Below are 25,734 nucleotides of genomic sequence, written 5' to 3' on the forward strand. Positions count from 1 at the left end.
ATAATATCAGGGCAGTTGTGAGAGACGATATTGGCTCTAATGAACAAAATGTTGAATCATTGTGGGTGGAGATTAGAGATTGTAAGGGGAAAAAGTCACTGGTGGGCGTAGTTTATAGGCCCCCAAATAATAACTTCACAGTGGGGCGGGCAATAATCAAGGGAATAATGGAGGCACGAGAAAAAGGAATGGCAGTAGTCATTGGGGATTTTAATCTACATATCGATTGGTCAACTCAAATCGCACGGGGTAGCTTGGAGGAGCAATTCATAGAATGCATACGGGATTGTTTCTTCGAACAGTATGTAACAGAACCTACAAGGGAGCAAGCTATCTCAGATCTGGTCCTGTGTAATGAGACAGGAAAAATAAACGATCTCCTAGTAAACGATCCTCTCGGAATGAGTGATCACAGTATGATTGAATTTGTAATACAGATTGAGGGTGAGGAAGTTGTGTCAGAAACGAGTGTACTATGCTTAAACAAAGGGGACTACAGTGGGATGAGGGCAGAGTTGGCTAAAGTAGACTGGAAACACAGACTAAACGGTGGCACAATTGAGGAACAGTGGAGGACTTTTAAGGAGCTCTTTCATAGTGCTCAACAAAAATATATTCCAGTGAAAAAGAAGGGCGGTAAGAGAAGGGATAACCAGCCGTGGATAACCAAGGAAATAAAGGAGAGTATCAAATCAAAGACCAATGCGTATAAGGTGGCCAAGGTTAATGGGAAACTAGAGGATTGGGAAAATTTTAAACAACAGCAAAGAATGACTAAAAAAGCAATAAAGAAAGGAAAGATAGATTACGAAGGTAAACTTGCGCAAAACATAAAAACAGATAGTAAAAGCTTTTACAGATCTATAAAACGGAAAAGAGTGACGAAAGTAAATGTTGGTCCCTTAGAAGATGAGAAGGGGAATTTAATAATGGGAAATGTGGAAATGGCTGAGACCTTAAACAATTATTTTGCCTCGGTCTTCACAGTGGACGACACAAAAACCATGCCAAAAATTGCTGGTCACAGGAATGTGGGAAGGGAGGACCTTGAGACAATCACTATCACTAGAGGGGTAGTGCTGGACAGGCTAATGGGACTCAAGGTAGACAAGTCCCCTGGTCCTGATGAAATGCATCCCAGGGTATTAAAAGAGATGGCGGAAGTTATAGCAGATGCATTCGTTATAATCTACCAAAATTCTCTGGGACCCTGGGGAGGTACCAGCGGATTGGAAAGCAGCTAATGTAATGCCTCTGTTTAAAAAAGGGGGCAGACAAAAGGCAGGTAACTATAGGCCGGTTAGTTTAACATCTGTAGTGGGGAAAATGCTTGAAACTATCATTAAGGAAGAAATAGCGGGACATCTGGATAGGAATAGTGCAATCAAGCAGACGCAGCATGGATTCATGAAGGGGAAATCATGTTTAACTAATTTACTGGAATTCTTTGAGGATATAACGAACATTGTGGATAGAGGTGTACCGATGGATGTGGTGTATTTAGATTTCCAAAAGGCATTCGATAAGGTGCCACACAAAAGGTTACTGCAGAAGATAGAGGTACGCGGAGTCAGAGGAAATGTATTAGCATGGATAGAGAATTGGCTGGCTAACAGAAAGCAGAGAGTCGGGATAAATGGGTCCTTTTCGGGTTGGAAATCGGTGGTTAGTGGTGTGCCACAGGGATCGGTGCTGGGACCACAACTGTTTACAATATACATAGATGACCTGGAAGAGGGGACAGAGTGTAGTGTAACAAAATTTGCAGATGACATAAAGATTAGTGGGAAAGCGGGTTGTGTAGAGGACACAAAGAGGCTGCAAAGAGATTTGGATAGGTTAAGCGAATGGGCTAAGGTTTGGCAGATGGAATACAATGTCGGAAAGTGTGAGGTCATCCACCTTGGGAAAAAAAACAGTAAAAGGGAATATTATTTGAATGGGGAGAAATTACAACATGCTGAGGTGCAGAGGGACCTGGGGGTCCTTGTGCATGAATCCCAAAAAGTTAGTTTGCAGGTGCAGCAGGTAATCAGGAAGGCGAATGGAATGTTGGCCTTCATTGCGAGAGGGATCGAGTACAAAAGTAGGGAGGTCCTGCTGCAACTGTATAGGATATTGGTGAGGCCGCACCTGGAATACTGCGTGCAGTTTTGGTCACCTTACTTCAGGAAGGATATACTGACTTTGGAGGGGGTACAGAGACGATTCACTAGGCTGATTCCGGAGATGAGGGGGTTACCTTATGATGATAGATTGAGTAGACTGGGTCTTTACTCGTTGGAGTTCAGAAGGATGAGGGGTGATCTTATCGAAACATTTAAAATCATGAAAGGGATAGACAGGATAGAGGCAGAGAGGTTGTTTCCACTGGTAGGAGAGACTAGAACTAGGGGGCACAGCCTCAAAATACGGGGGAGCCAATTTAAAACCGAGTTGAGAAGGAATTTCTTCTCCCAGAGGGTTGTGAATCTGTGGAATTCTCTGCAAGGAAGCAGTTGAGGCTAGCTCATTGAATGTATTCAAGTCACAGATAGATAGATTTTTAACCAATAAGGGAATTAAGGGTTATGGGGAGCGGGTGGGTAAGTGGAGCTGAGTCCACGGCCAAATCAACCATGATCTTATTGAATGGCGGAGCAGGCTCGAGGGGCTAGATGGCCTACTCCTGTTCCTAATTCTTATGTTCTTATGAGCCCAGAATTGGCCACAATACTCCTTGGCCGCAATACTCCCCAGCTTGGTCCTAACCAGTGTTTTATAAAGTTTAGCAGTGCAGTCACTGTTACGTAGCCAAATAGTACTGCAGTAATGATAACTGCCCCCCTAAGCACAATTGTGCCATCGCGGACTTTGCTGATTCAAAACTGGCTGTTCAGAGTCTGAGTGTTTGCATTTGTCATTCACAAAGGCACTTGAGCAAAGGCTTGCCCTCCTGTTGCTTTTATTTTACATAAGGCAACTTCTAGCTAAATTCATCCTCAAGTAACTGCTCTCCAAGTAACATGATTGAAATGGCAACAACATAACGGGCCGTAATTTGTGGTCAGCGGCGAAGCAAAGGCGTTCGACACTGGCCCCGAAAAAAGCTGCACCCAAAGATCTCTCGATCTCTGTGGCGAGAAGTTTGCCCTTTCCGACGTTCAGTTGAGATCAGTGCAGTACAGTGGGAATTCCATAGCGCGAGCTGCTGTGACATCACAAGCTGTCTAAGCAGCCAATCACAATGCAGAATCCCCTCAGACCGGGAACCAGAGACTTTAAAAAAATTTAAACCTGAAATAAATATTAACAAACCTGTTTAAAAAAAAATAGAAAGAGAAACTTTTTAAAGTTTCTTTTAAAATTGTAATTTTTATTAAAATGGATAAATTTGACACTCTACAAAATTAAAATTTGTTTTTCAGGGCCATAACATTTGTTTAGCAGTCAATATGCTGTTAAAAGTCCCACTCCAGGGACTTGAGCACAAAAAATTCTAAGCTGACACTCCAGTGCAATACTGAGGGAGTGCTGCACTGCCTTTCAGATGAGATGTTAAACCGAAGCCCCTATCTGCGCTCTCAAGTGGACATAAAGGATTCCATGGCACTATTTCGAAGAAGAGCAGGGGAGTTATCCCCGGTGTCCTGGCCAATATTTATCCCTCAATCAACATAACAAAAAAAACAGATTATCTGGTCATTATCACATTGCTATTTCTGGGAACTTGCTGTGCGCAAGTTGGCTGCCGCGTTTCCTACATTACAACAGTGACTGCGCTCCAAAAGTACTTCATTGGCTGTAAAGTGCTTTGAGACACCCGGTGGTTGGAAAGGTCGCTATATAAATGCAAGATTTTCTTTTTAAAACACCAGTTACACCTAATCAAACAAGGTCTAACTTTTAAGAATGTGCTTATTTGCACTGCAAAAATGGCCACCATGCTCCACCTTTTGTCTATGATTGGTCCCCTTGGAGGATAAGCCACACCCTGAAGTTTCACTGGCATGTGTAACTGGAACCGCCCATCTCAAGGTCTCACTGACTTTGCAAATTGTAACTCCATCCACTTTGACTTCCTGAAATGACAGAGGACAAAGCTCCCCAGAAGACAGCAAGGCCAGCCAAAGTTCCTTATCCCAGTCCAAGAGCATGCCTCCCCCAGCCGAAGTGCCTTATCCCAGTCCAAGTACATCCCTCCCCCAGCTGAAGTGCCTCACCCCAGTCCAAGTGCATCCCTCCCCCAGCCAAAGTGCCTTACCCCAGCACAAGTGCATCCTTCCCCTCCTCCCCCCCCCCCCTCCCCTCCCCCAACTACACCATAGTTGGGGCAGGCTTTGTGCACGGAATGTTAACAGGTTTATTGGGTATGAAGTGAAGAGTGACAGTGTTGTGACTTCTGGATATCATCCACTCCAACGGTGTCCCTTGTAGGGGTTTGAAAGAAGTTCCCCCTCTCCCCTCTGATTTTCCCCTCCCCCTCCCCTCCAGCAGTCTGTGTCACTCTTGCCCCAGCCTCTCACTGTCCCCCCCCCCCAGCGCCTCTCTCTCTCCCTCCAGTGTCTCTCTCCCTCTCACTCTTCCAATCTCTCTCTCCCTCTCACTCTTCCAATCTCTCTCTCCCTCTCACTCCTCCAGTTTCTCTCTCCCTCTCTCTCTCTCTCTCTCTCCCAGTCTTTCTCTCTCTCTTTCACTCTCCCCCCCCAGCCCCTCTCGTTCTCGCTCTTGCGCGCTCCCTCTCTCTCCTAGTCTCTCTCACTCTCCCCCCAGCCTCTCACTGTTCCCCAGCCTGCCTCTCCCTCCCTGCCCCAGTCTCTCCCTCCCTCTCCCTTGCTGCCCCAGTCTCTCACTCTCCCTCGCTGTCCCAGTCTCTCACTCTCCCTCCCTCTCGGCCTCATTCCGCCAGGGGAGAGAGTTGGGTCCTCGGGTCCTGCTTCTCGGTACTACGTGGAGGGAATTATTTGGGGCTGGGAAGGAGGGGGCGGAGCGGAGCTTGACGGGGGCGGGGCTCGACAGACACATGTCTGTCAAAAAAGTGCAGTATAAATAGTTACACTGAACTTTTAATGGGGTATTTAACAGCGATATCACCGTGGAAAAGCCCAAGTTTTTGTCAGTTTCACTAATTCAGCTGATTCCACAGATTGCCAGCAATGGGATGGGACGCACAGCACAGCCAGTGTCCGAGCACAACTTCAGGATTCCCACGTTAGGGTGCGCATGCGCTAAATCGTGAAGTTGCGGCCAGTTTCAGAGGGGTAATGAAGGCCAACACTGTTTGTTCACTGGCCTGGAGTTTGCGGTGGGTAATAACAATCGGTCTGCTCTAGAAATCTATGTTGCTCGCAGCTATCATATCGTACGATAACTAGGGTTGCCAACCCTCCAGGATTGTCCTGGAGTCTCCAGGAATTGAAGGCTAATCAGAGGACATTTAAATAAAGTTGTGTTTTTTGCAATTTCTTTGAATACTTTCATTTATTAGTTGTACAGATATTGGCGATGGGGGGAGTGGGCGGCGGGGGGGTGGCGGTGGCGATGGCGATGCTATTTCATGAACAAGATTAATCCAGTCGGGTAACAAAGAGTCTTCCAATTGGCTGTGGGAAGTCAGTGTGCCTGGAGGTTGACCAATGGCGGGGCAGTTTGAGGTGGGAGGTCATGTGATGAATCCTCCAGGGATAAACCCAACCAGAATTGCTTTCCGCTGTAGTTGCTGATCTTTCTATTCATACAATAAATCCAGGTCACTCTGGCTCAGTGGGAAAGACCAGCGAAGCCGCATAATCCAGCTTCAATCCCAGGTGTCACGTCAGGTCATCGCAATGGACTGAGCAGTTGGGGCAACAACAACAAATTGCATTTATTTGGCACCTTTAGTAAAACGTCCCGAGGCACTTTACAAGAGCAGTATCAAACAAAATTTGACACCGAGCCTTCAAGGAGATATTGGGACAAGTGATTAAAAACTTGGTCAAAGAGATAGATTTTAAGGAGCATGCTAAAGGAGGAGAGAGAGAGAAAGTGTGTTCGATAGGTTTAGGGCCTAGGCAGCTAGAAAAAAAGAACATAAGAAATAAGAACAGGAGTAGGTCATACGGCCCCTCGAACCTGCTCCGCCATTCAATAAGATCATGGCTCATCTGATCATGGACTCAGCTCCTCTTCCCCGCCCGCTCCCAATAATCCCTTATCTCCTTATCGTTTAAAAAACTGTCTCTTTCTGTCTTAAATTTATTCAATGACCCAGTTTCCACAGCTCTCTGAGGCAGTAAATTCCGCAGATTAACAACCCTCTGAGAGAAGAAATTTCTCATCTCTGTTATAAATGGGCGGCCCCTTATTCTACGATCATGCCCTCTAGTTCTAGTCTCCCCCATCAGTGGAAGCATCCCCTCTGCATCCACCTTGTCAAGCCTTCTCATAATCTTATACGTTTCGATAAGATCACCTCTCATTCTTCTGAATTTCAATGAGTAGAGGCCCAACCTACTTAACCTTTCCTCATAAGTCAATCCCCTCATCCCCAGAATCAACCTAGTGAACCTTCTCTGAACTGCCTCCAAAGCAAGTATATCCTTTCGTAAATATGGAAAGGGACGTTCACCAATGGTAGAGCGATGAAAATTGGGGATGTGCAAGAGGCCAGAATTGGAGGAGCCGCAGAGATCTAGGGAGGGTTCTAGAGCTGGAGGAGGTTACACAGAAAAGGAGGGGTGAGGATGTGGAGGGACAGGGCTAGTGACTTCAGCAGTTCTGGGTTAGGGAGAGGAAAAACAATTCAGCTGGGATTCTAAATGCTGATTGATGTTTAGAAAGTTCCCCCGCCACCCCAATGTCACTAAAGAGTTAAGTTTTGGTGGTGCACACTCCCATAACCTAATATCAGCTTGCCTGCTGTGTATAGCATGTTGTGGTAAAAAGGAATTTCACAACACTTGATACAAGGTCTCAAAACCGTCAAGTTTCGGATCATTTCAATGTTTAAAATTCAAAAAGAATATCAGTGTGGCTTTTTAACCCATTAATAAAGTCTTCGAAGCCTCTCAAAATGTTGGCTTAAAGAACTGCAAACTGCTTCCCTTTCCCTTGGCTGATAATCTGTCGCCGTGCCCCTCCCTGCTCCCATCCCTGGGATACAAACATAGGCACCGGACAAGAAGATGTTGCTGTAAGTGTCGCTTCCTGTGCTCTGAACCATGGCGATCACCCAGCAAAGTTTGCAATCCTTCTGTGCCACAGCTGAGTCAATGCTGGAATAAATACCTACGCCCGCAAAGCTCGCGTTGCCAACCGTCCAGGATTAAAGACTGATCTCTAGGACACTGCTGACCCGAGAAAAGAAAATCGCAGGGGGATTTTAAAAAATGGAGTGTTTTTATTTTCTTTGAACATTTTTTGTTTATTAATTATAGAAATATTTGCCAGGACTGGAGGATTTTAGCTATGAGGAAAGATTCGATAGGCTGGGTTTGTTTTCTTTGGAACAGAGGAGCTTGAGGGGAGTCCCGATTGAGGTATATAAAATTATGAGGGGTCTGGATAGAGTGGATAAGAAGAACCTGGTTCCCTTGGCAGAGGGGTCAACAACCAAAGGGCATAGATTTAAAGTAATTGGTAATGTTGTATATGCAGACTATAGATATACTCTCTGTGTAGTCACTGTATAGGTGCATAAGATGGAGACTTGTTATCTGATGTTCTATCAATAAGGTTTACACTGTGTATATACTATGCTGGCACCACTAGAGGGTGCAACTGGTGGAGACTGGGGTTTCCTGTCCCTGTGGCAGAGGCTGTCCACCAGAGGGCACTGCGGTGGGAGACCTGAGGGTTACCTGCATAGGTGTGCAGGGCCCAGTATAAAAGGCTTCCCACCATGCTTGTGCCTCACTCCGGAGTTACGAATAAAGGACCAAGGTCACTACCGTTTGAGTACAACACATTGCCTCGTGGAGTCATTCATAAGCAAATTACAGACATATCAGGTAAGAGGTTTAGAGGGGAGTTGAGGGGAAATTTTTCCACCCAAAGGGTGGTGGGGTCTGGAACTCACTGCCTGGAAGGGTGGTAGAGGCAGAAACCACCATATTTAAAAAGCACTTGGAGATGCACTTAAAATGCCGTAACCTACAGGGCTATGGACCAAGGGCTGGAAAGTGGGATGAGGCTGGATAGCTCTTGGTTGGCCAGTGCGGACACGATGGCCGAAATGGCCTCCTTCCGTGCTGTAAATTTCTATGATTCTATGAAATATTGGAGATGGTGGGAGGGGAACGTGTTTGACTGACATATCAAGATTCACACAGAGGGGTAATGAAGGATCATTTTGCTTCCCAATTGTCCGGCGGGGGTGCCGGCGGGGTTGGGGTGCGTCGCAAGGATGAGCATCGGTCGACCGATGGCGGGGTTGTGTGGGGACTGGGCGGTTGGAGGCAGGAGGGTCATGTGACGAAACCTCCAGGCATACGTCCAATCACAGTTGGCGACCCCAGCCGCTGCTGAAACACTACTGAAATAAATTAAATTTGAAATATACATTAACAGCAGGAGCAGCATTGATGGAGAGAAAAAAACGAATTAATCACTTTGGGAAAGGAGCCTGGTATGCAATTTTACCTCAAGATTTAAAATTTGGATCACTTCTTTGAACTGTCGTGTTACCTTGGACCTGAGTGAAGGTCACATAGAATGCTGTAATTTGCAGTGTTCCATTTTCAAACCCTGCGGTATGTAACCCTCCCCCAGCCACCCTAAATGTGTGTAACGATTAGCTGCCTTAATCAGTTTAGAAATACTAGACACTCCCATTACTGTGGGAGAAATTCCTTCCTCCTCCCCTCCCCACCCCCTCCCCCCCAAATCCATTGGTCTGTTAAGTGTAGGACCAGTGAAAGCTAAGGACAGGAGACGATCTGCTAGTCTTATCGAGCCCGCCTATTCTGTCACTTTTATCTTCTGCACATCGTGATGTGTGTCCCCCCCCCCCCACCCCTTCTACTCCCTCACCGATCGTCCACTCAATCTTCTGGGAAGAGGCTAAGGAAAAAAAATACCTTAGGCTAACTTTGAAAAAAACACCTCTGGGAAATACCTCTGTGATGGCTTGTTAAGAGTAGGATAGAGGCGGGTATGAAGGGTGGATTCCCCCTTATTACAGTGTAAAGACGAGAGGCTTCACCACCAGTGCGGAAATAGTAGACCCCCATCCTATGCCAATCTATCTCATTTGAATAATCATGTGTCGAAGGTCTAAGACACATTTCTGATGCCTTTTCACTGGGTAGGGTATCTATATCTTTTTGTCAGTAGAAATACTTTAAATGGCTGGCTGACATTTTGACAGGTACCACGGATGTTTGTCCGACAATTACATGATTTCTTAATAGATTGTTACTTACAAGATAAAACCCTGCTGAAATAATGTTGCATTAATATACACACGAGAAATTACAGAGAGTCTGAAACATCTGGCACTTCTTTTCATTTTGGACCATGGGAGTCTGTCTAAATCTTGTGCTGCAAATTAAAAATCGCTTCCTTTCTTCATTTGTGCAAATGGTGTCGATCCTAGAATGTTTTTAATCTCGGGGCAGGTATTTTTTTTCTCAAGTTTTGTCTTAACTGGATGCGTAATTTAGACTAGAAGTCGAGCAGCATGTTTCCTACGTCACGACAAGTGACTGCACTTCAAAGAACATAAGAAATAGGAGCAGGAGTCGGCTCCACCATTGATGGCCGTGCCTCCAGCTGCCGTTAGCTCTAAGCACTGGAACTCCCTAAGCCTCTCTGCCTCTCTCTCCTTTTAGACGCTGATTAAGACAAACTCCTAAAATGGGGAATTGTCCTACGAGAGGTGGTCTTATCGAAACATATAAAGTCATGAGGGGGCTCAACAAGGTGGATGCAGAGAGGATATTTCCATTCATAGGGGAAACTAGAACTAGGGACATAGTAAAGGGCCGTCCATTTAAAACTGAGATGAGGAGGAATTTCTTGTCTGACGGTTGTAAATCTGTGGAATTCGCTGCCTCAGAGAGCTGTGGAGGCTGGGTCATTGAATATATTTAAGACGGAGATAAACAGACTTTTGAGCGATAAGGCGGTAAAGGGTTATTGGAAGCGGGCTGGGAAGTGGAGCTGAGTCCATGATCCGATCAGCCATGCTCGTATTGAATGGTGCAGCAGGCTCGAGGCGCCAAATGGCCTACTCCTGTTCCTATTTCTTATGTTATGAGAGATTGAGGAGACTTGGCTGACATTCCCTAGAGTTTAGAAGAATGAGAGATGATATTGAAATAATCTTAAGGGACTTGACAAGATAGATGCAGGGAGGATGTTTCTCCTGGCTGGAGAGTCTCGAACTAGGGGGCATAGTCTCAGGATAAGGGGTTAGCCATTTAGGACTGAGATGAGGCAAAAACTCTTCACTCAAATGGTTGTGAATCTTTGGAATTCTCTATCCCAGAGGGCAGTGGAAGCTCAGCCGTTGAGTATATTCAAGACAGATCAATAGATGTTTGGATACAAAGGGATATGGGGATAGTGCTGGAAGGTGGAGTTGAGTTTGACAATCAGCCATGACCTTTTTGAATGGAGGAGGAGGCTTGAGGGGCCGAATGGCCTACTCCTGCTCCGATTTCTTATGTTCTCAAAAGCTACCTCTTTGACCAAGCATTTGGTCACCTGTCCTAATATCTCTTTATGTGGCTCGGTGTCAATATTTGACCGATTATACTGTTATGAAGCGCCTTGGGACATTTGACCATATTAAAAGCACTGTATAAATTGCAAGTTGTTGCTGCAACAGGGTTTTATTTTAAAGATGAAGCTTGACCCCAATAAATCATATTTATTGTACAGGTAGAGCATCCGAAATCTGGAAGCCTCAGGACAGAGGCCGTTCCGTATTTCGGGTATTTCCGGATTTCAGAATGTCTTTCCGAAATCCTGAATCTGGAAACGCTTGGGCCGAGGTAAGGGGGGGGTGGGGGGGTGGGGGGGTGTCCAGCGGCTGAGTGACGGGGGTGGCAGTTCTGGATTTCAGACCATTTTCCAAATTCCAGACGACCCCGCCACGGATTGGCCTGGATTCTGGAACATTATGAATTCCAGAACTCCAGATTTCGGACACACAACCTTTATACATATCCTAGAAATACTTAAAGCAGTAATTCCTTTGGGAGCAAAACACATGAGCTTTTCCTGCTCCGATCAGGGCCACTGGTTCACAATGGCTGAATACATCAAATTTAATGTTTATTACGTGGGACTCCAGTGTTTTAATTTTTAAGCAGTGTTCTGCGGCCGTGCATCCTGCAATCCCTTCCAATTTTCTGGAAAAATTGTCCGTCTTGCTCATAACTTGTTCAGTACTATTAAAGTGTCAGCTGTGGCTCAGTGGGCAGCACCCTCGCCTCTGGGTCAGAAGGTTGTGGGTTCAAGTCCCACTCCAGGGGACTTGAGCACATAAATCTAGGCTGACACTCCAGTGCAGTGCTAAGGGAGTGCTGCACTGTCGGAGGTGCCGTCTTTCGGATGAGACACTAAACCGATGCCCTATCTGCTCTCTCAAGTGGACGTAAGAGATCCCATGGCACTATTTCGAAAAACGGGAGTTATCCCCGGTGTCCTGGTCAATATTTATCCCTCAATCAACATAACAAAAAAACAGATTATCTGCTGTTTGTGGGAGCTTGCTGTGCGCAAATTGGCTGCGGTGTTTCCCACATTATAACAGTGACGACACTCAAAGTACTTAATTGGCTGTAAAGCACTTTGGGATGTCCGGTGGTCGTGAAGTCTTTTTTTTCTATCTATTACATACTTCCATGTTTAATAAGGGCTAAGTCGGTGGCCAGTGACTTGTGCGTTTTGCTTTACTGCGCAGGCAATGGGTTTTCACAGTATGCGAGGCTTCTCTCTGATCCATTTACTACCAGACCAATGAAAGGCATTTGCTTCCTACGGCCTGGAGCTATAATCAAAATAGATGTGATGTCATGGCATAAGGAGAAGACGGCTCTGACCAATCATTGCCAGGAATTATCGACACAGGGTGGTTTCCTTTTACAGTCTAACCATCCAGGCTATTTTAAAGCCACATCGTGCACAGCTGCACTTGACAATTAGCTGCGGGACTCTCGGAGCTGCATTTCTACAGTTACTGTACTCGAGTGAGGCAAAGGAGCCTGGAGCTATCGAATAGAATATCGCTGTTTTGGACATTGCTTGCTTAAAGGCATACACTTTATTTTTTTTAGCCGGGGAAAGAAAGAAAGCTCTGCTGATTTTATTTTGTGCGTGTGCGTGTACCCTGAGGACCAGCTGCAAAGATCTATCTTCCTGCCCCAGCACCGAGCCGTTCTCGCCCACCCCAGTTTCTTATTCACCCGACACCTGGCATGATTGACTGCCACTGCTACAGTGCCCGCTGCTGCTCATGAAGCGTTTTGGCAGCCTCAGAGGGAGTAAAAAACGAAAGGACCAGGAGGGAAAATCTGAGAGACGCCAGTCAGAGCCTCATGGCCTTTTAGGTAAGGAGGTGATGGTTATGGGCTGTACCTGGGAGACTGTATTATTTCAAGATTGATTAGTACGTTTTGCGTCTCTAATTCCACCGATTTACTGGGTTATGAAGCGTAGCCTCCTTCCCCGCACCATATATATAATAATTAGATTTATTTTGCAGATGATCTGCTCATTTATTACACTGCTGTTTGTGTACAAATTGCCTGCCGCGTTTCCGACAACGGTGATTACACGTCAAAAAATACCTCATTGGTTGTAATTTGTCTTGGGACGTCCTGAGGTTGAGAAAGATGCAAGCCTTTCTTTCTTTTCATTTGAAATTGTGTGTGTGACAGCTTTGCGCTTTAAATTTTTGTAACTATTTTAGTTACAAGTAAGTAGGCAGTGGGTAGCAGTTGGGTGCATCACATTGAGAGTGCCTAATGCAAGGTGGCTTCTTTGCAATAATGCTCACTCCTCCCCACCCTGCCATCAACTCGATGAATTGGCTGCCACTCACCAGGTGAGTCACTCCCTCAGCGGAAGGCCAGTAAAATCAGAGGGGGGTCGACCTATGCTGTTCTCGAGTGCTTACCAGAGGTCAGTTCAAGGATCACTTTGAAAATAAAGAAAGGAAGACTTGGGGGTTGAAATTCGGTCCTGCTGTTTCCGAGGCAGTGTCACCGACTGAGTGCTGATTTTAACACCAGGCGGCAGGTGTCGCCTCAAACTGCAAAATTCAGTTTTTCTGCACAAAGATGAGAGAGCAGTGCTAAAAGTGGCATTGCACACTCGTCCTTGGGCGCCAACGGAGCGGCATCTCAGGAGGCCGACTGAATTTCCTGGTGGGTTGCCGGCATGCAAGTTTTAAAACAAAATGGGGAAAAAAAAACTTCTGACACTTTCCCTCACCCACACTACTGATCCCATTAATACCTAAATGTAAAAAATAAACATAAACCACTTACCTTGAACCCTGGACACTCCCGCCCCGGGACTGCCTATGTCCCACCACCTTTTCCAGGCTGTACGGACGCCTGCCGCTAAGGCCTCATTTCGGAGCTGCGGCAGCCAGGAGGCGTTGCACGCTGGATGATGTCACCACGTGGGCGGTGGCACAGCGCGCAGTGGTACATCTCGCCACTGCCCAGTCAGCCCAGGAACCCAGTCGCCGCCGACGGTAAGGACTTAGCCGCCTGTTAGCCGCTCCTCCCTGGCGGCATTGGGTGGTGTTGAAGCAAAAAGAATTTCGATCCCTTGGATTTATAGCACCTTTCACGACCATCAGACGCCTCAAAACGCTTTACAACCAATGAAGTACTTTTGGAGTGTAGTCACTATTGTAATGTGGGCAACGCGACAGCCAATTTGCGCACAGCAAGCTCCCACAATCAGCAATGTGATGATGACCAGATAAACTGTTTTTGTTATGTTGATTGAGGTATAGATATTGGCCAAGACACCGGGGATAACTCCCCTGCTCTTCTTCGAAATAATGCCGTGGGATCTTTTAAGTCCACCTGAGAGAGCAGACGGGGCCTCAGTTTAACGTCTCATCCGAAAGATGGCACCTCTGACAGTGCAGCGCTCCCGTAGCGCTGCACTGGAGTGTCAGCCTAGATTTACGTGCTCAAGTCCCTGGAGTGGGCCTTGAACCCACAACCTTCTGACTCAGAGGCAAGTGTGCTACCCACTGAGCCACAGCGGACACATTTGAGGGTGGGCTGGTGGGGCGCGGTGAGCTGGAAGCAAATTACCTATCTGTTGTCTGTTGTACAAAATTGCAGGGATTGGGGAAGAGACCAGAGTATGTGTTCCTGAATACTCTTGACGCTAATCTTGAATTTCCTGTTAAAAAGATGATCACTGTGCTCCAGTTCTTTGGGGGCAAGTTAAACTACAGCAGAAAATTACAGCAGCTGAGCTCAACAGTCTAAGAGAGCGTGGATTGTGTAAAATCCTCAAAGACCGTGCATTTTACAGCTCAATTCATGTGCAGTCACAGTTGTAATGTAGGAAACGTAATGCTAATTATGCGCACAACAAGCTCCCACAAACAGCAATGTGATAATCACCAGATTGTCTGTTTTAGTGATGGTGTTTGAGGGATAAATATTCCCCTGTTCTTCTTTGAAATACTGCACGCAGGATCATTTAGGGTTAACGTACAGAAACATTCATTCCTACATTCATCATACTAAAACCAGCTCCTGTGTCCCAACGTCACAATTTGTAAACTCACATTTTCATGTTGCTGCTAGTAGTGACGTAAACATGAGGAATCAGCACACAGTTAGTCCACAGCCTGAGGTGTCAAGTGTAAACTTGTTAATTCAGAGACCTTCAACGTCAGCACATTCTGCACTTCTTAAATATAGCTTCTGCAATTCTACCCTTTTGCATATCCTTGATTTTCATCACTCTACCATCGGCGGCCGTGCCTTCAGCTGCCTGGGTCCCAAGCTCTGGCATTCACTCCCTAAACCTCTCCGCCTCTCTACCTCTTTCCTCCTTAAAGTCGCTCCTTAAAACCTACCTGTTTCACCCTAGTTTTTGTTAATCTGCCTTAATATTTCTTCTTGTGGCTCGGTGTCAAATTTTGCTGAATAACGCTCCTGTGAAATGCCTTGGAACGTTTCACTACGTTAAAGGCGCTATATAAATACAAGTTGTTGTTGCGTGCCTCTGAACAAGAAAACCGTGGTGTGTTCTCCTGGATAAGTAAATGTCCCTCTGAATGTGGTTGAAGAACAATGTTTTATCTTTTGTTACAGTGCTTGCAGTGACTAGAATGCAAATTACTGCTGGTGCCATAGATTTGTTTTTGGGGAGGGGTGGGTGAAGTTACTGAAACCTCGCCATACAAAAGGCTGTAGCAGAACGTGTTTCATTGGTGACCTCGAATGGCCCAGCCTGTTCATTCTGTCCTGATTCTCGTCCTGGCCAATGTTTATCTCTCAATCAACATAAGCAGTTGCTGTCTGTGGGAGCTTGCTTGTGCACAAATTAGCTGCCGCGTTTCCTACATTACAACAGTGACTACACTCCAAAAGTACTTCATTGGCTGTCGAGCCCTTTGAGACGTCCGGTGGTCGTGAAAGGCGCTATATAAATGCAAGTCTTTTTGTAGTTGTACCCACTCCCTTCTGCTATGATCGTTACAAATCATTATTGCAGTTTCTCCAGTCTCTCTCTATCCGTTTTGTAATATGGTGACCAGAACTCCAATTGTGGTCTAATCAAATTCCAAATAACATCATTTTGCTGCTTTTGAATGCTATTCCTTTAGACATGAACCCCAGTGCTTTGTTTGCATTTTTTTTTATGGCTTTCTTAATCTATGTATTACACTAATGTGGATTTTTCCACTCCCCATACCAGCTGCCCCATGTCCTCTGTAGGACTGTTGGTTAATGCCAGATTATGGCCATTTTTACCCTGTTATCTAAACCCACCAGGGAACTAGATAGATTGAGACTGCTGAAGATTTCACTGAGGATCATCCGGCCTGTAAGGAAAGCACAGTTTTGCCCAATTGGTTAGGGCTAGATGCAAATCTGGACCCTAGAGGTGAAAGGAAATTATCTACTAGTCTTCATAAAGTAGGTAGTGAGTGCTGGAGTAACACTGTACCAGCCCCAGTATAATGAGTAGGAGCTGCACAGCAGCTGTAGGTCTTGTGCATGTCACAGTATGATACACAATATGACATTGGCATATTGCTATCTGCTTAATCAGCATGTGAGCACTACCGCTGCCCCTCCCCTCACAATGGACTGCATCAGGCTGGCAGTGCGCCGAATGTAAAGAAAGAAAGATCCCGCATTAACATGGCGCCTTTCACAACCTCAGGATGCCCCAAAGCGCCTTGCAACCAAAGAAGTACTTTTAGAAGTGTAGTCACTGCTTCAATGTAGGAAATGCGTCAGCCAATTTTCTGCACAGCAAGGTCCCTCAAACAGCAATGTGATAATGACCAGATCTTCTGTTTTAGTGTTGTTAGTTGAGGGATAAATATTGGTCCAGCACACTGGGGAGAAATCCCTTGCTCTTCATTGAAATAGGGCCTTAGGACCTTTTACATCCACCCTTCGGGTAGACAGGGCCTTGGCTTAATTTCTCATCATAGAATTATTGAATGATGGAATCATATAATAGTACGGCACAGAAGGAGGCCATTCGGCCCATCGAGTCAGCACCGGCTCTTTCGAAGAGCAGTCCAGTTAGTCCCACGCCCCCCGCTCTTTCCCCATATCCCTGCCATTTTTTCTCCTTCAAGTATTTATCCAATTCCCTTTTGAAGGCTACAGTTGAACCTGCATCCACCACCCTATCAGGCAGTGCATTCCAAATCCTAACCACTCCTTACATAAAAACATTTTTCCTCATGTCGTCTCTTTTTTTTTTTGCCAATCACCTTAAATCTGCGCCCTCTGTTTATCGACCCTTCAGCCATTGGAAACGGTCACTCTTTATTTATTCTATCTCAACACTTCATGATTTTAAACACCTCGATCAGATCTCCTTTTAGCCTTCTCTGCTCTGAGGAGAACAACCCCAGCTTCTCCAGTCTATCCACATAACTGAATTCCCTCGTCCCTGGAACCATTCCAGTAAATTTCTTCTGTACCCTCCCCAAAGCTTTCACATCCTTCCTAAAGTGTGCAGCAGAGCTGGTCTCCAATCATCTTGGTTAATCCTTGCCACTGGACCACGACCTAGCTCTGTCAAGCCCGTGTGGTGGCTGGTGTGAAATGGCCACCACACATTTAAAAAAAAATCCATGCACAGGCATCTTCCACCCTTCAACATGTAGTTCAGGACCTGGAATATTAGGTCCTTCATTGAAACACCTGTGAACTCATTGAACTCATCCTTTTTGGCGTGGAAGCAAGTCATCCTCGTTTCAAGGGACTGCCTATGATGATGAAAGTGTGGTATTGGACACAATGCTCCAGCTGAGGCCGAATTGGTGTTTTTATATAGGTTTAACATAACTTCCTGGCTTTTGCACTTTATGTATAATTCTCAGGATCCCATATGCTTTATTAACTGCTTTGTTAATCTGTCCTGCCACCTTCAAAGATTTGTGCACAGGCGCCCCCAGGCTCTCTCTTCTTGCACCCCCTTTAAAATTATATCATTTAGCATTGTGTCTCCTCATTCTGCCTACCAAAATGTATTACCTCACACTTTACTGCGTGGAATTTCATCTGCCACATGTCTGCCCATTCCACCAGCCTGACTTTGTCCTCTTGAAGTCTATTACTGTGTTACTACACTTCCAAGTTTCATGTCATCTGCAAAATTTTAAATTGTACCCTGTACCCCCCAAGTCCAAGTCATTAATGTATATCAGAAACAGCAGTGATCCTAGTACTGAACCTTGGGGAACACCACAGTACACCTCCCTCCAATCGGGAAAAACAACTGTTCACCACAACTCTGTTATCTATCCCTTAGCTAATTTTGTATTCATGCTGCTACTGCCTCTTTTAGTCTTCAACTTTGCTAATAAGCCCAGTATGTGGTACTTTATCAAACACCTTTTTGAAAGTCCATGTACACAACATCAACTGCACTGCCCTTATCGGCAGACTCTGCTACCTCATCAAAAAAACTCAATCAAGGGAATCAAACACGATTAGCCCTGAACAAATCTGTGCTGGCTCTCCTTTTTTTAGTCCATATTTATTCGAGTGGATGTTAATTTTCTCCCGGATTATTGTTTCTAAGAGCTTCCTTATCACGGACATTAAACTGACTGGCCTGTAATTGCCAGGTTTATCCTTGTCTCCTTTTATGAACAAGGGTGTAACATTGGCAATCCTCCAGTCCTTTGGCACCACCCCGTTTCTAAGGAGGATTGGAAGATTGTGGCCAGCACCTCCGCAGTTTCTACCCTTGCTTCCCTCAGCAATCTAATCCGGACTAGGTGATTTATCTGCTTTCAGTACTGCCAGCCATTCTAGTACCTCCTCTTTATCTATTTTTATCTCATCTAGTATACCGGCAGCCTCCTCGTTTACCATAGCTTTTGGCAAAGCCCTCTTGGCAAACATTGATGCAAAGCACTAATGTAGTTCCTCAGCCTTGCTGTCTGCCTCCTCCAATAGTTCTCCATTTTGGTCCCTAACTGGCCCCACCGCTCCTCCGACAACCTTTTTACTGTTAACATGTAGAAGACCTTTTGGATTGCCTCACCTGAAAAGACAACACTGCCGACAGTGTCGCACTCCCTCAGCGCAGCATAAATCTTGGTCAGGACACCGAGAGAACTCCCCTGCTCTTCCTGGAAATAGTGCCATTTATGTCCACCTGAGAGGGCAGACGGGACCGGATTTAATCAATCATCCAAAGGACGGCATCTCCCGACAGCTCAGCGCTCCCTTGGTACTTCACTGGGAGTGTCAGCCGAGATTTTGTGCTCAGGTCTCGAGGATGGGACTTGAACCCATAGCCTTCTGACTCGGGGGCAAGAGTGGTACCCACTGAGCCAGGGCTGACACTGAATGATCGGGTTTCCTGTAAGCCTGAGGTTTCATGTTGTAAACATAGTTATACACGCAGGATGCTGCGGGTATGTGGTACCACATGGACAAGAAAACTACAGTGTCGTTGGCGGCCAGCCAGAATATCCAAACCAGTGGAATTAAAGTATATTATTTAATACACCTTTCTTGTTGCCACCTTTAATACAATAAGGAGGTGAATTGGTGGACATGGACCTTCTGCCTCACAACAACAACAACTTGTATTTATATAGCTCCTTTAAACGTCCCAAGGCGCTTCACAGGAATGTTATAAGACAAGAAATTTGACATTGACCCACATAAGGAGAAATTAGCGCAGGTGATCAAAAGCTTGGTCAAAGAGGTAGGTTTTAAGGAGCGTCTTAAAGGAGGAGAGAGAGGTAGAGAGGCAGAGGGGTTTAGGCAAGGAATTCCAGAGCTTAGGGCCTAAGCAACAGAAGGCACGGCGACCAATGGTTGAGTGATTATACTCGGATGCTCAAGAGGGCAGAATTAGAGGAGCGCAGGTATCTCAGAGGGGTTGTGGGGCTGGAGGAGATTACAGAGATAGGGAGGAGTGAGGCCATGGAGGGATTTGAAAACAAGGATGAGAATTTTGAAATCGAGGTATTGCTTAACCGGAAGCCAGTGTAGATCAGCGAGCACAGGGGTGATGGGTGAACTGAACTTGGTGCGAGTTAGGACACGGGCAGCCGAGTTTTGGATCACCCCAAGTTTACGCAGGGTAGTATGTGGGAGGCCAGCCAACAGTGCATTGGAATAGTCAAGTCTAGAGGTAACAAAGACATGGATGAGAGCTTCAGCAGCAGATGAGCTGAGGCAAGGGCAATTTACAGAGGTGGAAATAGGCGGTCTTAGTTATGCTGCGGATATCTGGTCGGAAGCTCATTTCCGGGTCAGATATGACACCAAAGATTGCAAACAATGTGGTTCGACTTCAGATAGAAGTTGGGGAGAGGGATGGAGTCAGTGGTTAGGGAACAGGGCTTATGGCGGGGACGGAAAACAATGGCGAAGAGCACTGAAGGATTAGGGTAGGGATTTGGGAGGCTGAAGTATCCAAGAGAGGAGAGATGAAAGGAGGCATGACGACAGGAGAGAGTGGTCAGCGAGGGATAGAGAGAAAAGGAAAAGCGGATAAAGAAATGAGTGGCTCGGGTCCAGAGCCTAGAACAGAGAAATATGAACAGGACACATTGCTGAGAAACTGGAGGTTACAGTGTCTCAGTGAATAGGTGAGTCATATAGACCGGGAAAGTCCCAGGGTCAATCCACAGTCCATGCTAAGTTAGCTCATTTGCAGTTGGAGGTTAGGGGGCTGGGATTGTAAGGGCATGTGTTTTTTATAATTCCTTCTTGAGATGCTGGCAAGGCCAGCATTTATTGCCCCCCTTTCGTTGCCCTTGAGAAGGTGACGTTGGGTCGTCTTCTTGAACCGCTGCAGTCCGTGTGGTGAAGGTGCTCCCACAGTGTTGTGAGGCAGGAAGTTGCAGGATTTTGACCCAGCGACGGTGAAGGGACGGCGATATATGTACAGGTTGGGATGGTGTGTGACTTGGAAGGGGGGAGGTGTTCTCATACACCTGCTGCCCTTGCCCTTCTCTCGGTGGTGGGGGTCCTGGGTTTGGGAGGTGCTGCCGAAGAAGTCTCGGCGAGTTGTTGTAATGGCGGACACTGCAGCCACGGTTTGAATCTTGGATGAGGTTGGGACTGAACTCGGCTGCAATGACAAACGACCTGCCGGCACTCTGTCACGGCTGGTGCGTGAACAATGTCTCCCTGGCTCAGGGTCAGGTGGGTGCTGTCGTTCACGAGCCAGTGTTCATACCTTCAGGGTGGGGGTGGCAGGGAAGCAAAAACAAGCCTTGCAATGAAAGCAAATAAGGAGTAAAAGGGAATACACCTCGAGGGGCCAGAGAAATTTATCTTTGTGCCTTGGGAAGATTCACTTCATAGAAGTGCCTGAATTCATTCTTTACTGATTCAGATCTTTTGTTGGAGGCCAAAAGGTCGAATTAGAGGAAGATGCTGTGGGGGAGTACAAAACTAAGGGCCATAAATATAAGATAGTCGCTATTAAATCCAACAAGGCATTCAGGACAAACATATTTACCCAGAGAGTGGTTAGAATGTGAATCCTGCTACCACGGAGTGGGTGAGGCGGATAGCAGAGATTTATTTAAGGGGAAGCTCGATAAACACATGAGGGAGAAAGGAATATGTTGCCAGGATTAGATGAACAAGGGTGGGAGGAGACTCGTGCAGAACGTAAATGCCAGCACAAGCCAGATGGGCCGAATGGCCAGTTTCTGTGCTGTGGATTCTATGTAATTCCAAGTTCAGATATTTGTGATGCGAATGCAATCGGATTCACTCCCCTCCCTAATGCTGCATGATGGAATGGTTCTCAGTGGGTTTATTTTGAAATGTTTTTTGTGCGTGTGCGTAAAGTGGCCACAAGTGACTTAGGCTTCGATTGCAGACGGGACCCATGGATCGCCTCTGCTGGCCAGTGGAGTGGTATCACGCAGTACTATATTGGCATGCAAACACTTTGCACACCTGCACAGAATTCTTCAGCTGCTCTTGTAGAAGAGGAGTCGACCTATTTAAATTAATAGCCCATTTAGGAGAGTGTGTCCAAACACATTAAGCATTGGTACGCTAACATTGCACAGCATGATTTCACTTTGAAAGGCTCCTCATTGAATTAATGTAGACAGTCGCAACCCAATTGCTTGTGGGCATGACTGAGCAACCTAACATGGCTCATAACCTGGCATTAATTGGTATTAAGGGTGGTTTGTTGTGGTAATTAGAAAATAGCATTTAAAAAAAAAAGCAAAATACTGCAGATGTTTGAAAGCTGAAATAAAAGCACAAAATGTTAGGAAACGCAGAGCAGGTCGGGCAGCAGCTGCAGAGAGAGAAACCGAGTTAACGCTTCCGGTCGATGACTTTGTATCAGAACTGGAAGGTGTTCAGCAATGATCAGCTTCGAAGCAAATATAGAGACAGGGAAATAAGGGGTTAAAAAGAACAGATGGGAAAGGCCTGTGATGGGGTGGAGAGCAGGAGTCATTATATGACAACAGGGGATGGTGGTGATAATGGGACATGAAACTCAAGGGAAACCGAAAATAGCATCCGGGGTCAGTAAGGGTGCCTTTAAGTGATGAGGCATATTGTTGGGGTAGAAGTCGGGGGCCAGATCGTTGGAGGGGAGGCTGGGGGCTACAGACCATTTGTGACATCAGCGGCTGGATGTTGGAGAGGGTTTCGACGGCAGGGGGTGTTGGAAGGCCAGAGGTTGAGGGGAGGTCGTGGTGGGGGCTGTGCGAGGGAAGACGATCGGAAGGGTAGGGGATGTCCGAGTGTTGATGAGGCTGAAACGCTGGATCCAGTAGTTAATGGAAAGGCATCATCATAAGGAGCCCTTTGAAATCGACGAAGACTTGCTTCCACTCTAAAAGTGAGTTCTTAGAGGTGAATACAGGAATTACAGTCTCTGTCACAGGTGGGACAGACAGTGGTTGAAGGAAAGGGTGGGCAGAGTCTAGTTTGCCGCACGCTCCTTCCGTTGCCTGCGCTTGTTTTCTGCATGTTCTCGGCGACGAGACTCTAGATGCTCAGCACCGTCCCAGATGCACTTCCTCCACTTCGGGCGGTCTTTGGCCAGGGACTCCCAGGTGTCGGTGGGGAAGTTGCATTTTATCAAGGAGGCTTTGAGGGTGTCGTTGAAACATTTCCTCTGTCCACCTGGGGCTCGCTTGCCATGCAGGAGTTCCGAGGAGAGCGCTTGCTTTGGGAGTCTGTTCGCATGCCTGACAGGAATGTGGCTCGCCCAACGGAGCTGGTCAAGTGTGGTCAGTGCGTCGATGCTGGGGACGTTGGCCTGAATGAGAATAGTAATGTTGGTGCATCTGTCCTCCCAAGGGATTTGCAGAATCTTGCGGAGACAACGCTGGTGGTATTTCTCCAGTGATTTGAGTTGTCTACTGTACATGGTCCACGTCTCTGAGCCATACAGGAGGGCGGGTATCACTACGTGGAAAGGCACCTACCTTCTGGATTCAGCAGTCCTTGCTATCCTTTAACTGGCTGGTTCCCTGAGGCCGGAGAAACCCGGCCAGCCAGAGTTAAATTTAAAATGGGGCTTCCAAGTGAGGCACGGAGCCTCATTATAATATTTAAAATGCCAACCTGCCTTCTGGGAGCGGGTTAGCTGCCCTCCCTCTGTCCCGTCTCCGTTAAAACTGGAAGTGAGCTGGTTGGGATCGGGATTCAGATTTTTTAACTTTTTAACTCCCCACCCGACCATTTCTCACCCATTTTTGGGAGTTGAAATTCCCCCAACAATGTTGGTTGAGTGATAAATATTGGCCAGGGAGAACTTCCCTGCTCTTCTTCGAATAGTACCATGGGATCTTTTATGCCCACCCGAAAGAGCAGATGGGGCCTCGGTTTAACGTCTCATCCAAAAGACGGCACTTCCAACAGTGCAGCACTCCCTCTGCACTGCACTGGAGTGTCAGCCTAGATTTTTGTGCGCAAGTCTCTGGAGTTGGATTTGAACCAACAACCTTTGATTCAGAGGTGAGAATGTTACCAATTGAGCCACGGCTGACAAATCCTTACTTGGAAAAAGTGAGAGAAGTACTTCCAATTATATAGGGCTTTACCGCATTATCGAAGTACTTTGCATAATCCATTACTTTCCTGTCAAGAATAATCAATACATATATTGCGCGAATTAAGATATAATTTGTAATTCGTTATCATTTATTTACAGATTTGAAAATAACTCCATCTGTAAGCCCGGCTGTCATGATTTGGGTTTTTTATGAACTGTAGTAACGATAATGCAATTTAACATATTGTGTACAAAAAAAATGTTAAGTGGGAGGAATCTTCATATTTATAGTTAGCTGCTTCTCGTGGTAATGCTGTGCAGGCAAAAAGTAGAAAATGGCAGAAATACAGCAGATCAATCAGCATCTGTAAAGGGACAGGACAAGCTAACCTTTTCGGTGTATACCCCTTATCAGATATAATGAAGTCTATACACTCTTCAGGTATATAGCCCTCATAAGAACATAAGAAATAGGAGCAGGAGTAGGCCATACGGCTCCCCGAACCTGCTCCGCCATTCAATAAGATCATGGCTGATCTGATCATGGACTTGGCTCCACTTTCCCGCCCACCCCCCATAATCTCTTATCCCCTTATTGTTTAAGAAACTGTCTATTTCTGTCTTAAATTTATTCAATGTCCCAGCTTCCACAGCTCTCTGAGGCAGCGAATTCCACAGATTTACAACTCTCCGAGAGAAGAAATTCCTCCTCATCTTTGTTTTAAATGGGCGACCCCTTATTCTAAGATCATGCCCTCTAGTTTTCGTCTTCCCCCATCAGTGGAAACATCCTCTCTGCATCCACCTTGTCATGCCCCCTCATAATCTTATACGTTTCGATAAGATCACCTCTCATTCTTCTGAATTCCAATGAGTAGAGGCCCACCCTACTCAACCTTTCCTCATAAGTCAAACCCCTCAGCCCCGGAATCAACCAAGTGAACCTTCTCTGAACTGCCTTCAAAGCAAGTATATCCTTTCGTAAATGGAAGCCAAAACTGTACTCCAGGTGTGGCCTTAAATAGCTGTAGCAAGATTTCCCTGCTTTTATACTCCATCCCCTTTGCAATAAAGGCCAAGATACCATTGGCCTTTCTGATCACCTGCATACTATCTGTTATATATGTAAACCTGTAAATACCTTGTTTAACCACCAGAGGGCCCATCCCCTGGAGTCCCAAGGGATCCCACAATCCCTTGGGAGCACCTGTACTTAAGGAGGCCTTACAGGCTGGAGAGGCACTCTCGAGACCTGCACTACAAGACTACGGTTCACACTTTACTTTGAGCTCACAGTATCTGGTCAGACTCTTTATTCATACACTACACTATCCTTTTGTGTTTCATGCACAAGTACCCCCAGGTCCCGCTGTACTGCGGCACTTTGCAATCTTTCTCCATTTAGATAATAACTTGCTCTTTGATTTTTTTCTGCCAAAGTGCATGACCTCACACTTTCCAACATTATACTCCATCTGCCAAATTTTTGCCCACTCACTTAGCCTGTCTATGTCCTTTTGCAGATTTTTTGTGTCCTCCTCACACATTGCTTTTGTTCCCATCTTTGTATCGTCAGCAAACTTGGCTACGTTACACTCAGATCTAATGAAGAGTAAACACCTGAAACTTTCCATTAACTTGTCCATTCTGGTTTTGCTTCAGATTTCCAGCAGTTTTTCTTTTTATTTGTGCTATATGGGCAGTGTAGTGAGCAGGCCAATTGTTTAATGGACTGGGTGAAGCTTTTATAGATGGCTCTACACCGGCATTACGGACAGAGTGATTATAGTTTGTGTGCTCACGTTCCGGCTCACAGCAAGCAACTCTATGGAGACTTCTTTAGTCCTTGCTGTGATCAGGTACTATTCTATCTCCATATGGTACCTGCAGAGCTTAAAACGTGTTCATATTTTATGTTTTGTGCCAAGTAATTTAGTAACTGCAAAGAATCCCATGCACATGTCACAATTGACATTTTTTTCCGTGTTCATTTTGTTGCCTCTGTTGGCAATTCCACACAAAGAAAGAAAGATTTGCATTTATTTAGAGCCTATGAAGACGTCCCAAAGCATTTCA

The 25,734-nt window shown here is 46.0% G+C and overlaps 1 protein-coding gene across 3 annotated transcripts in view; it reads left to right on the plus strand.

Moving 5' to 3' along the window:
- LOC139264713 (5'-AMP-activated protein kinase subunit gamma-2-like) overlaps positions 1-25,734 on the plus strand; it is a 574,817-nt gene that overhangs the window by 296,412 nt on the left and 252,671 nt on the right. The window contains exon 1 of one of the 3 annotated variants that reach the window (XM_070881659.1): positions 12,104-12,518. The exons of the other annotated variants lie outside the window; for them this stretch is intronic. Within the exon in view, the coding sequence (XP_070737760.1) occupies positions 12,425-12,518 (94 nt within the window). The 5' untranslated portion in view covers positions 12,104-12,424. Of the gene's footprint in view, positions 1-12,103; positions 12,519-25,734 lie in introns of those variants that run through there. 3 annotated transcript variants of the gene reach the window in all.

Source organism: Pristiophorus japonicus, chromosome 5 (assembly GCF_044704955.1).
Source record: "Pristiophorus japonicus isolate sPriJap1 chromosome 5, sPriJap1.hap1, whole genome shotgun sequence".
NCBI classification, from domain to species: Eukaryota; Metazoa; Chordata; class Chondrichthyes; family Pristiophoridae; genus Pristiophorus; species Pristiophorus japonicus.